Raw genomic sequence first — 14,040 nt, 5'->3', positions numbered from 1 at the left:
ATTTTGAAATTGTGAGCTTTTCAGTTCCTGTTAGAAATGGAAGTGCAGAACACTGTTAAATCCAGCACAACCATTGGCTGCACACTCTAGTGACCTATTTATAACTGACCCTAATAGGCCACAGCAGAGAAGGTAACACAAGTTACAACATGGCAGCTCCCAGAGTTTTATAGACACTAAAACTTTACACTTATTTTGTCACTTTTTAAACAACTAAAGAAACTTTAAAAAATACATCTACATGTTATTAATGGACTAATCTTTTCTTTGAATGCATCATTCTATCTAGCATGTATTTAGTGTTTAATGTCCCTTTAAAATTGCTGCTCTATCTGAATCATGAAAGAAAAAAATTGGGTTTAGTGTCCCTTTAAGGGCCATATTACAAGTGGAGCGCTAAATTATTGTGTGTTCCCAGTAAATATATATGTATATGAATAAATATACATGAGAACAAGGCTCACACTGGAGCCTATGAAAGCACGCTCTCATAAACACATTGCTTCCCAGCAATGCGAGCACAAGCTCACCTTTGCATTGGGCTTAACTTGTAACACCAGCGCACATTTGTGCAACACTATTTTTTTTCTCTCCATTGATTTCGATAGGGGAATACATGTACGCGCAGGTGGAAAATTAAGTTAGTTTTTTTTTGCGCTATTCTGGTTAACGCTAGTACAAAATATGTTCTTTTTTAAACTTTTACTACGATTGCAACTTAACTGGATCAAAAAAATCAACTCTAGCGGAGTTTTGGCGAAACCCCCCCCCTAAAATGCGCCACTTGTAATCTAGCCCTAAATTTACACAAAATAACAAAACCAAAAATACAACACTACCAAAAAAATAAAAAAACACAGTTATGCCTATAATAAAACTAAGGCCCCCTTTAAACAATAAAAAAAACACCTGAAAATAAAAAACCCTAAACTAACACTATAAGTTAACAATAGCCCTTAAAAGGGATTTTTGTAGGGCATTTCCCTAAAGTGACATAGCTCTTTCTTTCATGTAATTGGCAAGAGTCCATGAGCTAGTGATGTATGGGATATACAATCCTACCAGGAGGGGCAAAGATTCCCAAACCTCAAAATGCCTATAAATACACCCCTCACCACACCCACAATTCAGTTTTACAAACTTTGCCTCCTATGGAGGTGGTGAAGTAAGTTTGTGCTAAGATTTCTACGTTGATATGCGCTTCTCAGCATTTTGAAGCCAGATTCCTCTCAGAGTACAGTGAATGTCAGAGGGATGTGAAGGGAGTATCACTTATTGAATGCAATGGTTTTACTCACGGGAAATCTATTTCATAGGTTCTCTGTTATCAGTCATAAAGATTCATATCCTACCTCCCTTTTTCAGATCGACGATATACTCTCATATTCAATTACCTCTACTGATAACCGTTTCAGTACTGGTTTGGCTATCTGCTATACGTGGATGGGTGTCTTTTGGTAAATATGTTTTTATTACTTAAGACACTCTCTGCTATGGTTTGGCACTTTATGTATTTTATAAAGTTCCAAATATATGTATTGTACTTATATTTGCCATGATTAAGGTTTTCAGTATATTTCCTGTTGCAGACTGTCAGTTTTATATCTGGGAAATGCTTTTTTAGGAAAAATGTATTTCTTACCTTTTTCAAATTGACTGTTTTTTAAATTTGCGAGCAGAATTAGGCTCGCAATGGTACAAAATGCCAAAGTTTATTGCGTCATTCTTGGCGCAAGATTTTTTTGGCGCGAAGTTACGTTTTTGTTATTTCCGTTGTCTTAGTCGACGCCGAGTCCTTCACAAGGTTGCGTCTTCTGTGACGCGAGTGTGTCATTTCCGGACAAATATTTTCATTATTTAAGACCCCATTCCTATATGCCTCTTGCCTTTTTTTCTCTATCAGAGGGCTATGCTGTTTGCATTTTTTCCCATTCCTGAAACTGCCATATAAGGAAATTGATAATTTTGCTTTATATGTTGTTTTTATGTCTTACATTTGCAAGATGTCTCAATCTGATCCTGTCTCAGAAATCACTGTTGGAACCCTGCTGCCTGATAACAGTTCTACCAAAGCTAAGTGCATTTGTTGTAAACTTGCGGAGGTTATATCTCCAGCTGTGGTTTGTAATAGTTGTCATGATAAACTTTTACATGCAGAGAATGTATCCATCAGTAGTAGTTCATTACCTGTTGCTGTTCATAACTTATTGCTGTTGATTCAACATCGAATGCACAAGATATACCTATAAATTTAACAGAATTTATTTCTGATTCTATTCAGAAGGCTTTGTCTGCCATCCCGCCTTCTAATAAACGTAAAAGGTCTTTTAAAACTTCTCATAAAGTTGATGAAATTTCAAATGACCAGCAACATGCTGAATTATCCTGCTCTGATGAGGATCTATCTGGTTCAGAAGATCCTACCTCAGATATTGACACTGACAAATCTTCTTATTTATTTAAAATGGAGTATATTCGTTCTTTGTTAAAAGAAGTGTTGATTACATTGGATATGGAGGAAACTAATCCTCTTGATATTAAAACTAGTAAACATTTAAATTCTGTTTATAAACCTCCTGTGGTTATTCCAGAGGTTTTTCCAGTTCCTGATGCTATTTCTGATATGATTTATAAGGAATGGAATAGGCCTGGTACTTCGTTTATTCCTTCTTCAAGGTTTAAAAAATTGTATCCTTTGCCAGCAGTTACTTTAGAGTTTTGGGAAAAGATCCCCAAAGTTGATGGGACTATCTCTACTCTTGCTAAACGTACTACTATTCCTACGGAAGATAGTACTTCTTTTAGAGATCCTTTAGATAGGAAACTTGAATCTTATCTAAGGAAAGCCTATTTATATTCAGGTAATCTTCTCAGGCCTGCAATTTCTTTGGCTGATGTTGCAGCTGCTTCAACTTTTTGGTTGGAAACTTTAGCGCAACAAGTATTGGATCCTGATTTGCCTAGCATTGTTAACTTGATTCAACATGCTAATAATTTTATTTGTGATGCCATTTTTGAGATCATCAAAATTGATGTTAAATCTATGTCTTTAGCTATTTTAGCTAGAAGAGCTTTGTGGCTTAAATCTTGGAATGCTGACATGACTTCTAAGTCCAGATTGCTATCTTTCTTTCCAAGGTAATAAGTTATTTGTATCTCAGTTGGATTCAATAATTTCAACTGTCACTGGGGGGAAGGGAGTTTTTTTGCCTCAGGATAAAAGACCTAAGGGTAAATCTAAAGCTTCTAACCGTTTTCGTTCCTTTCGACAAAATAAGGAACAGAAACCTAATCCTTCCCCCAAGGAATCTGTTTCCAATTGGAATCCTTCCTCAAATTGGAATAAATCCAAGCCATTTAAGAGATCAAAGCCAGCCCCCAAGTCTGCATGAAGGTCCGGCCCTCATTCCAGCTCAGCTGGTAGGGGGCAGATTAAGATTTTTCAAAAATATTTGGACCAATTTGGTTCAAAATCATTGGAGTCTTAATTTGGTTTTGAAGGCTTTACAGGCTCCTCCATTTGAGCCTATGCATTCTTTGGACATTGAAATACTTTCTTGGAAAGTGTTGTTTCTTTTGGCCATCTCTTCTGCTAGAAGAGTTTCTAAATTATCCGCTCTCGCTTGTGAATCTCCTTTTCTGATTTTTTTCATTAGAATAAGGCAGTTTTGCGGACTTAATTTAAATTCTTACCTAAGGTTGTGAATTCTAACAACATTAATAGTGAAATTGTTGTCCCTTCCTTGTGTCCTAATCCTAAGAATTCTTTGGAGAGATCTTTACATTCTTTGGATGTGGTGAGAGCTCTGAAATATTATGTTGAAGCTACTAAAGATTTCCGGAAGACTGCTAGTCTATTTGTTATCTTTTCTGGTCCCCGGAAAGGTCAGAAGGCTTCTGCTGTTTCCTTGGCTTCGTGGTTAAAGCATTTGATTCATCAAGCTTATTTGGAGTCGGGTCAAGCCCCGCCACGCCCCAGAGTATTACAGCTCATTCTACTAGATCAGTCTCCACTTCCTGGGCTTTTAAGAATGAAGCTTCAGTTGATCAGATTTGCAAAGCTGCAACTTGGTCTTCTTTGCATACATTTAGTAAATTCTACCATTTTTATGTATTTGCTTCTTCGGAAGCAGTTTTTGGTAGAAAAGTTCTTCAGGCAGCTGTTTCAGTTTGATTCTTCTGCTTCTAAATTTAATTTTTTTCCTTTCATTTATGAGAATAAACTTATATTTTGGGTTATGGATTAATTATTTTCAGCGGAAATGGCTGTTTTTAGTTTTATCCCTCCCTCTCTAGTGACTCTTGCGTGGAGTTCCACATCTTGGGTATTTGTATCCCATACGTCACTAGCTCATGGACTCTTTCCAATTACATGAAAGAAAACATAATTTATGTAATAACTTACCTGATAAATTAATTTATTTCATATTGGCAAGAGTCCATGAGGCCCTTTTTTATGGTGGTTATGATTTTTTTGTATAAAGCACAATTATTTCCAAATAACTTTGTTGATGCTTTTTACTCCTTTCTTTATCACCCCACTACTTGGCTATTCGTTAAACTGAATTGTGGGTGTGGTGAGGGGTGTATTTATAGGCATTTTGAGGTTTGGGAAACTTTGCCCCTCCTGGTAGGATTGTATATCCCATACGTCACTAGCTCATGGACTCTTGCCAATATGAAAGAAATTAATTATCAGGTAAGTTCTTACATAAATTATGTTTTTTCACCTAATAACTTCAACCCCATTCTAGTATAAAAGTACCCCCCTACCCCCCAAAAAAAGCCTAATCTAAGAGAAAAACTAAACTAAAAAAATAACCCTACCCTAAAAAAAGATTGCCCTGAAAAGGCCATTTAATTGGGCATTGCCTTTAGAAGGACATAGGGCAGTGCCTAAAAGAAATTACAGCTCTTTTGCGGCTCAAAAAAACAGGATCAACAAAGGTATGTGGGTGTTTGCTAACGTAATACAGGGTCACGATATTCAAAGTATCGAATAGATTTAGATTTTTTTAAAGGGACGTGGCCGGGGGGTGGGGCCCTATTTGAAGTGTGCCTACAGTGCACAGACAGTGCACTCACTGAAAATAAAAATAGTTTCAGTGTAGGCATACTCCAAATATTGCCTGCGGGACCTAAGTTTTATTACATCTACTCTAACTACCTTAGGCGCTGCCCTTCTCACAAACTGCAATTCGCTGATTCGAACATATCAATTCGGTGTCAATGTGTCTGAATCAAAGTGCATCCTAATCGCCCCTTGACCGTCTCGCTACCTCCCATCGACCTAATACACCTACATCAAAGCTAACCTACACTCCCCCTGCACCTCTCAGCTAATTCCAACTGACCACCAGTACGTCACGCCTAACCTACACAACCCTGGAACACCCAGCTAAGTTCCTAATACCGCCTACACTTATGTAATGTCTAAACTACACTACCCTGGAACACCCCAGCTAACTCCCACATACGCCTTACTGTCAGAAAAATACCTCACTATAATAAAATATACTAAATAGTAAACCTCTCCTTTATAACTAACACATATTATATAATCAATGTTTAAATAATGTATCACAGAGATGCGCTAAAATGCTGGCTGCCGGCTACCAGGGGGCCGGCAAAACCTCACCAGCCTAGACGGGCTCCTGGAACTCAGTGCTGGACCGAAATTGAGCCTAGGTCTGGCGCTTCTTAAAAAGGGTGCAGGGGATAAAGTCAATCTTTTAGTATGTTGTCTGCAATTTGATGAAGCATCTAGGGATACCACTTAATTGGGGGTGCTAACTTCTGGGAGGAATGGGGGACCTGAATTGAAGTGAACTGCAGTCCTCACTGGCATCCAATGGTTTAATGAGAGGTTACCTCACCACCAGCAATGTTATCTGCCAAAGTGATGTATAGGTAACATAGCGCTAGCCACAGTGACATCTCTGTAACAATATTATGGCAGCAATGCTGGCTGCTGCTGTCATAGCTAAAATTCCCATAGTGAATTGGAGTCTGGCTTAAAAACACAAGAGTGAGCAGCCCAAACCCTTTATTACAAGGCTGCCCAAGCTATGGCCCTAGGGCCACATACAACCCTGCCGGACGACCTATAGGTGATTGGATACGGGACGTAGCTGGGTTCACACAATGTCTCCACAAAAGCTAAACCTTAGGCCCCACCTTGATCCCAACAAATATATTTGTCACAACTAAGCAGTCATTTTTTCCCCTCGGTTGCCAGTAACATGTACAGAGCAGTGATGTGACCCCCTTGGCTGCTAGAGGTACACATCCAGTAATGATTTAGCACCCCCATGGTTGTCTGCAACACATATAATAGAAAATGCACAATGTAACTTCTTTTTGAGCCATATTTCTAATGCATAATAAAGGTCTAGAAGGCCCTTTACATTTAGCTGACAGGGGTCTTTAAAAATACTGGACATTTAAGTGTCCAGTATTTTTGTACAGATTTTCCAGGACAGCCTGCTAAAATACTGGACACCTGGCAACCAGTGGCCTTCCATACAAGAAAGGGAAAAGGTTTAGCACCACTATTCATTTTGTAAGATGTTTAGGCATTCGGAATTACTGGAGCACAATAATATGTGAACATGGGGAAAGTTCTATAGTTTTTAAATGTACAGAAATAAAGACAACTCGTCTTGCACAAAATAAGTGTATTTGAGTTTAGGCATTAACCTAATATTTCAATTGAAACATTTCTGAATCTTTGGTATAAAAGTATTATCCAAATATAATTCCACATATTGAGTTACATTTTACCTTATGCCCATAACAAATATGGTGTTCGATTGTCCCAGTACTGCGCATGTGTGGTCGCATAGTCTGCTTCCAGCCCTGCGCCTGCGTAGTGCTCTCGGTGAGGCTGGCTTGCCCTGCTTTTGGGTGACTGAGGACGTGGCAGCCGCAGAGAAGCTGTCTTTCTTCCTTAGATGACTCTCGGCGTCACTTCCGGTAGGAAGCAGAGTAGTGCGCTGTCTGGGAGCGGACAGGGAAGTAAGAGAGAGCGGAAGTCGGTAAGTACCGGTGCACGGGTCATAGTAAGGAGAGGACGGAAAAGCCGCTGTTTACTGTGAGAGCAGCGAGAATGTAGGTCCCGGGGTGATGGTGACTGACCGTCTGCTATAGATACAGCGCGCTGGGATGTCAGTGTCAGCTACATCAGGCCCAGTGCTTAGTGCACCCTGATACATAGCCAGGGGTACCTCTCCCACCGGTTGTTATCTGTGACAAATGCCCAGTGTGTGATGTGTAGCTGACATATTATTACCCAACCTCCTGTCAGCATCTGTACGCCCATCCTGCCTAAACCTGCAAATCACAGGGTCAACTGGTTACCCTGACACACCAGCCAACCTCGCTACCCTGAGACACAGCCTCTGCCAACCTCGCTACCCTGAGACACGGCCTCTGCCAACCTCGCTACCCTGAGACACAGCCTCTGCCAACCTCGCTACCCTGAGACACAGCCTCTGCCAACCTCGCTACACTGAGACACAGCCTCTGCCAACCTCGCTACCCTGAGACACAGCCTCTGCCAACCTTGCTACCCTGAGACACAGCCTCTGCCAACCTCGCTACCCTGAGACACAGCCTCTGCCAACCTCGCTACACTGAGACACAGCCTCTGCCAACCTCGCTACCCTGAGACACAGCCTCTGCCAACCTCGCTACCCTGAGACACAGCCTCTGCCAACCTCGCTACCCTGAGACACAGCCTCTGCCAACCTCGCTACCCTGAGACACAGCCTCTGCCAACCTCGCTACCCTGAGACACAGCCTCTGCCAACCTCGCTACCCTGAGACACAGCCTCTGCCAACCTCGCTACCCTGAGACACAGCCTCTGCCAACCTCGCTACCCTGAGACACAGCCTCTGCCAACCTCGCTACCCTGAGACACAGCCTCTGCCAACCTCGCTACCCTGAGACACAGCCCCTGCCAACCTCGCTACCCTGAGACACAGCCCCTGCCAACCTCGCTACCCTGAGACACAGCCCCTGCCAACCTCGCTACCCTGAGACACAGCCCCTGCCAACCTCGCTACCCTGAGACACAGCCCCTGCCAACCTCGCTACCCTGAGACACAGCCCCTGCCAACCTCGCTACCCTGAGACACAGCCCCTGCCAACCTCGCTACCCTGAGACACAGCCCCTGCCAACCTCGCTACCCTGAGACACAGCCCCTGCCAACCTCGCTACCCTGAGACACAGCCCCTGCCAACCTCGCTACCCTGAGACACAGCCCCTGCCAACCTCGCTACCCTGAGACACAGCCCCTGCCAACCTCGCTACCCTGAGACACAGCCCCTGCCAACCTCACTACCCTGAGACACAGCCCCTGCCAACCTCACTACCATGAGACACAGCCCCTGCCAACCTCACTACCCTGAGACACAGCCCCTGCCAACCTCACTACCCTGAGACACAGCCCCTGCCAACCTCGCTACCCTGAGACACAGCCCCTGCCAACCTCGCTACCCTGAGACACAGCCCCTGCCAACCTCACTACCCTGAGACACAGCCCCTGCCAACCTCACTACCCTGAGACACAGCCCCTGCCAACCTCACTACCATGAGACACAGCCCCTGCCAACCTCACTACCCTGAGACACAGCCCCTGCCAACCTCACTACCCTGAGACACAGCCCCTGCCAACCTCACTACCCTGAGACACAGCCCCTGCCAACCTCACTACCCTGAGACACAGCCCCTGCCAACCTCACTACCCTGAGACGAAGCCTCTGCCAACCCCCACATGTTCACCCTGAGACGCAGCCTCTGCCAACCCCCACATGTTCACCCTGAGACGCAGCCTCTGCCAACCCCCACATGTTCACCCTGAGACGAAGCCTCTGCCAACCCCCACATGTTCACCCTGAGACGCACACCCCTGAAATGTCATGTCTTTAGGGAATGCTTGAGTCAAATTATGTTTATTTTATTTAGCATACAATGTGTCATTCCAATCAAAGCATGTTACAGGAGGTTAAGAATTGAGGTTCTTGTCTCTTATGTTTCCTTCTAAAGGAGGAGTTATGTATTTATGTAATACCCATGCTAGTATAAATACAGTGCAATAGCTACATTAGACTTATATGTGTTAATAAAATGACAATAATGTTTAATATAAACCATTTAATGACCAAAATAAGTTGTCATTAATACTCTACGACAGCCCTGCATGCTACTACCTAATGTAAACATAACCGTTGCTATAAACACTCTTGTCAGCTGATTGGTCGTGAAGGAAATTTGACAGTGGGGTTTGGAACCAGTTTTTTTTTTGCGTGTGTGTGTGTGTATGTATGTGTGTGTGTGTGTGTGTATGTATGTGTGTGTGTGTGTGTGTGTATATATATATATATATATATATATATATATATATATATATATATATATATATATATATATATAATAAAATAAGGCATAGCAATAAATTTGACCTTTGTAGCATTTTATACAATTTAATGAATGAATTTTAGGTAGTATATGAATATGTATTTCACTTGTCTGTTTTGTGTATGTCTATCAGTAATGATTACTATTTTTTGTTGGTGACAGCAGTAACACTGGTTTGCTAAAATAACTGGTTAAACTAAACATTCCTGTCCCCCCACCTCTAGTTACAGTAGTGCTATACAGAAACACACATGTACTTTATATTCTTTAGAGATAATGGCTTGCTATTGTAGTGGAATGTTGCATTGTCATTACCAATGAACAAGATCCTAATAACTACTTGCTGTGCCCTACAGTGACAAACATTGTATTCAGTGCAGCAAGTGCTATATTGAATTTAAATGAGGCCCATCTATTCCAATGTGTGTTTATGTAGAAACACAATGAAACATTTAGTGGCTTATCAGTTTGTTACTCTTGGGGTTAGCCATAACAATATGTAAAGTTTTACTCTGTGTGTGCCAGCAGACATTTCCTGACCTATATATAAAATCTACAATGGAAACTAACCTGCAAGTTTTGGTGGGAGATGATGCAACAGAATAAGTCGGATAAATTTGCTTTAGGCGCCAGCTCCAAATATTAGAAGGTAGCATCTTGTAAAGGTGATAGATCTGACTGAGACTTTTGTATATATCTCCATAGGGTCAATTTTAGAGGTGCAGTTGGAATTGGTTAAGCCCTTGACTAAACTGTGCTGTGCGGTTAGGGAGTGATTATTGTCTCAAACAACACTGAACTATGCGGTCTGTTTTCTGTCTCTTTCCTGTTTAATATTTGTAACTTAAGTTTACACCTGTGTTTTTGTTTCTTTATTAATATTTTTACCTTTTATACACTTGGTTTGAAGCTACTGCACATCTGGTACATTAACACAAACTCGCCAAGGCTTTATTTTTAAAGGGCACATATTAAATGCTGTAATTTAGTGACTATTGTCTTCTTCCTTTTGAACAGGTGAGAGCTGTCTGGGGATGTACATAAGATGAACGTAAATCAGCAACAGCATCTCGCTACTCCCTACATGCAGTCTCAGGCCGGGGGCTACCAGCAGCCTGTTTACGGGGGTCAGTCAATGCCAGGGGGCCCTCAATACCCGGGGTACAATGGCCCAATGCAGGGCTACCCGCAACATGCCCCTCCCCAAGGTTTGAGGCAAATTGTTTGTTTTATATACTTTATATAAAAATAATCTTGTTGAATATTATGTATAAACATAACATGCTACGTCATTAGTGTTAGTAGCTGCTTGCATTCTTTTTTAATTTAGAGGGACACTGAACCCATATTTTTTTCTTTTGTGATTCAGATAGAGCAACAATTTTATGCAACTTTCTAATTTACTCCTATTATCACATTTTCTTCATTCTCTTGGTATCTTTATTCGAAAAGCAAGAATGTAAGTTTAGATGCCGGCCCATTTTTGGTGAACCTGGGTTGTTCTTGCTGATTGGTGGGTAAATTCACCCCCCAATAAATAAGTGCTGTCCTGGGTTCTAAACCAAAAGTGTTCGGTGTCCCTTTAATTATATTGATGTGTGTTGTCCAGTTATTATAATCCAGGTGGCTGCAGTGTAATACTTGCAATATTATAACTGTCTAATATATATATATATATATATATATATATATATATATATATGTGTGTGTGTTACTTAAGGTATATAAATCACAAATGATGCGCATAATTTAACATTGATTCAATGATAATCTGTGCAAGAAAAACATTGAAAAAATGAATCGCTAATCTTATCTTAATATTTATTTTAACTGGGTGGTCAGTAACATCTGCTGGTTGGTGTGCCCATTAAATAGGACTTGGGGAGAGCACTGTAATCTGTGTGTTTTCTATGCAATATCTTATTAAAACTGCTGCTGAAATGATTTGTTAAATGTAGATTGTTAGCTCTTTGCAGTAAGTGGCTTCCTGCTGTATCAATTACATTGTCTAATTTACTGGTTTTCAAACCTGTCCTCAGACGTCCCTAACAGGCCACATTTGGAGGATATCTGAATTAGAGCACAGGTGAAACAATCAGCTGATTAGTAAACATGGCTATTTACCTGCTCTTATCCAAGTTAATCCTGAAAATCTGCCCTGTTAGGGAGGCCTGAGAACAGGTTTGCAAACCAGTGGTCTAATTGTATTGTACTGTGTATCTAAACTTACCCTGTTGCAGTTCCTCTCTGGACCTTACTTGTGATTAACTATTAGAAAACTGTTTTTGCCAGATACATCTTTACCTTGTCTTCAGTGTATTAACATTTTGCCGCCGTTGTATTCCATCAAAACGGCGCTGGGCTTTAGCGCCGTTTTGACGGAATACAACGTCATAGCCAACGGCTGTCCTGAAGCCAACTGTGCATCCTGGATTTGATTGCGGTCTGGAGGGTGTCATAGGGACGCCCCCAGACCCGATCCAATAATTGAAATCTCGCGATCGTGTGCACAATCGTGTGATTTTAATTTGTCTACATAGGAACGTCGTCCCGATGTAGACATTATAACCCTGTCATGAAAGGGTTAAGAAAGGGACTGGTTTGTTTTGTTTGCAATAAATAGCCAAGCCATATATACATAGATGTATGATTCTGTTATGCCCTGCCAGTATATTATGTCTTATGCAATCTGGATTTTCCAATAATACTTTAAGGAAAAAAAGCTTGTGTGTAGTGTTACCACCTGAGGTTGGCTTTTTGTAAATAATATTGTCTGCATAGCTTGAAAAGAACAATGAAGTGAACAGAATGTTAAAGAAAGTCTTATTTGCATACACATAGGGGGTAAATACGCAGAACCACAGAGTAAAATTCCTTGTATTACCTGACTGATGGTAAATGGCCTTACCGTGACACCTCAGTGTCTCAACTGCTTAAAGGGACACTGAACTAAATTTTTTTCTTTCGTGATTCAGATGGAGCATGCAATTTTAAGCAACTTTCTAATTTACTCCTATTATCAAATTTTCTTCATTCTCTTGGTATCTTTATTTAAAAAGCAAGAATGTAAGTTTAGACACTAGGCCCATTTTTGGTGAACAACCTGGGTTGTTCTTGCTGATTGGTGGATTATTCACCCACCAATAAACAAGTGCTGTCCAGAGTCTGAATCAAAAAATAGCTTAGATGCCTTCTTTTTTAAATAGAGATAGCAAGAGAATGAAGAAAAATTGATTATAGAAAGTTGCTTAAAAATGAAAATAAAAATTTTTGGTTTCAGTGTCCCTTTAATTGTCAGTGGTGCTCCAGTTATTGCTTATTCAAACTCTTCCCTCCTGTCCTCTCACTTTCTTTTGCTTGTGCTTTATAGGTCTTTAAAAGCAGATAATGCATGTGGCAAAAAATCTATTACTTAGTAGAAACAGGTGGACAGTCGTTGGGAAGCCATCAGTTTTTAGTACCTTGTCACGGTATATGGCAGTTGCATTATGCCCACTCTGAGGGACTGTTAGAAATAAAACAATCTAAGAAAATGCAGTAAGCCAATTGAAATGTTACTGATTAAACTGGTAACATATATAATATTACTGATAGGTTTCTTTGTATAATTAGTTTTTTTGTAAAAAGTGGAATTAGATGGGAATTTGACCCAGGAAATGCTTGAACTTTCTGCTTTTGCTATGTTCGCTGCTGTATCTTAACGCCTGTTTCTGTATTTCCAGGTTTCCCTCTTAATTCAGGTTTCCCTTCAAAAGGGGCCCCTGATTGTTTCATGTCTGACAATTCTGTCCCCTCTGATTATATAGGTAAATAAGTGTATTTGTTTAGTGTGAGTGGGCTTCTGGGTATACTAGTTAGTGTACCACAAACACTGTCCTTTTACGGTTGGTTTATTTAATAGCGCACTAATATAGTTTTGAGCGTGCTCAGTGCGAGATAATGATCACAACTCACAGTAAAGGGTTGAGAGATTTAGGGTTTCTGCTCTCTATAGCACCTGCATACTTTGCTTTGTCACCCTACTGGGACACACTCTCTTTCACAAATGGGTGGAATAAGTCTTATCCTTCATTCTTATATTTTGCCTCTTTAAAGGGATTTGACACCCAAAATTTTTCTTTTATCATTCAGAAAGAGCATTCCATTATAATTTACTTCTATTAGCTAATTTAGCTTAGTTCTTTTGGTATTCTATGGTGAAAATCATATCTAGGTAGTCTCGGGAGCTAGCTGCTGATTGGTGTGTGTGTGTTGTAATTGGCAAGCTGATGTGTTCAGCTAGCGAAGCACAATTGATAATAGAAATAAATTGGAAAGTTGTTTAAAATTGTATGCTCTGACTCATGAAAGAGAAATGTTGGGTTTCATGTCCCTTTAACGTCAGCTAATAGGGTCTTTAGCAAACCCAACACGATTAACTGTTCTCAAAGCTCTGCTCCTCTGGGAAATAGACTTTGTGCTTTCCACCTGGTCTTAGATGTATTTTTTAACACCGTCAGTGTAACTGATATTTGTTTTCCTTCCCAAGTCACTTTGTCATATCTTTTCTTGTGGGTCCCCCACATCACTAGAGCATGTGAGGCCTTTATAATGGAGAAACTTTTTGAACGGAATCTAA

At 40.7% G+C, this 14,040-nt stretch overlaps 1 protein-coding gene across 4 annotated transcripts in view; it reads left to right on the top strand.

Annotated features, from left to right (window-relative positions):
* The first annotated feature begins 6,911 nt into the window (after positions 1 to 6,911).
* SEC24C (SEC24 homolog C, COPII coat complex component) overlaps positions 6,912 to 14,040 on the top strand; it is a 62,860-nt gene continuing 55,731 nt past the window's right edge. For 3 of the 4 annotated variants that reach the window (XM_053692005.1, XM_053692004.1, XM_053692003.1), the window contains exons 1-3: positions 6,912 to 7,037; positions 10,440 to 10,630; positions 13,145 to 13,228. In XM_053692005.1, coding sequence (XP_053547980.1) covers positions 10,468 to 10,630; positions 13,145 to 13,228 — 247 coding nt within the window. In that variant the 5' untranslated portion in view covers positions 6,912 to 7,037; positions 10,440 to 10,467. The remainder of the gene's footprint in view (positions 7,038 to 10,439; positions 10,631 to 13,144; positions 13,229 to 14,040) is intronic. The other variant, XM_053692006.1, reaches the window with a different exon arrangement.

Source organism: Bombina bombina, chromosome 9 (genome assembly GCF_027579735.1).
Source record: "Bombina bombina isolate aBomBom1 chromosome 9, aBomBom1.pri, whole genome shotgun sequence".
In the NCBI taxonomy this organism is placed as follows: domain Eukaryota; kingdom Metazoa; phylum Chordata; class Amphibia; order Anura; family Bombinatoridae; genus Bombina; species Bombina bombina.
This window is presented reverse-complemented; position numbering and strand designations above follow the sequence as displayed.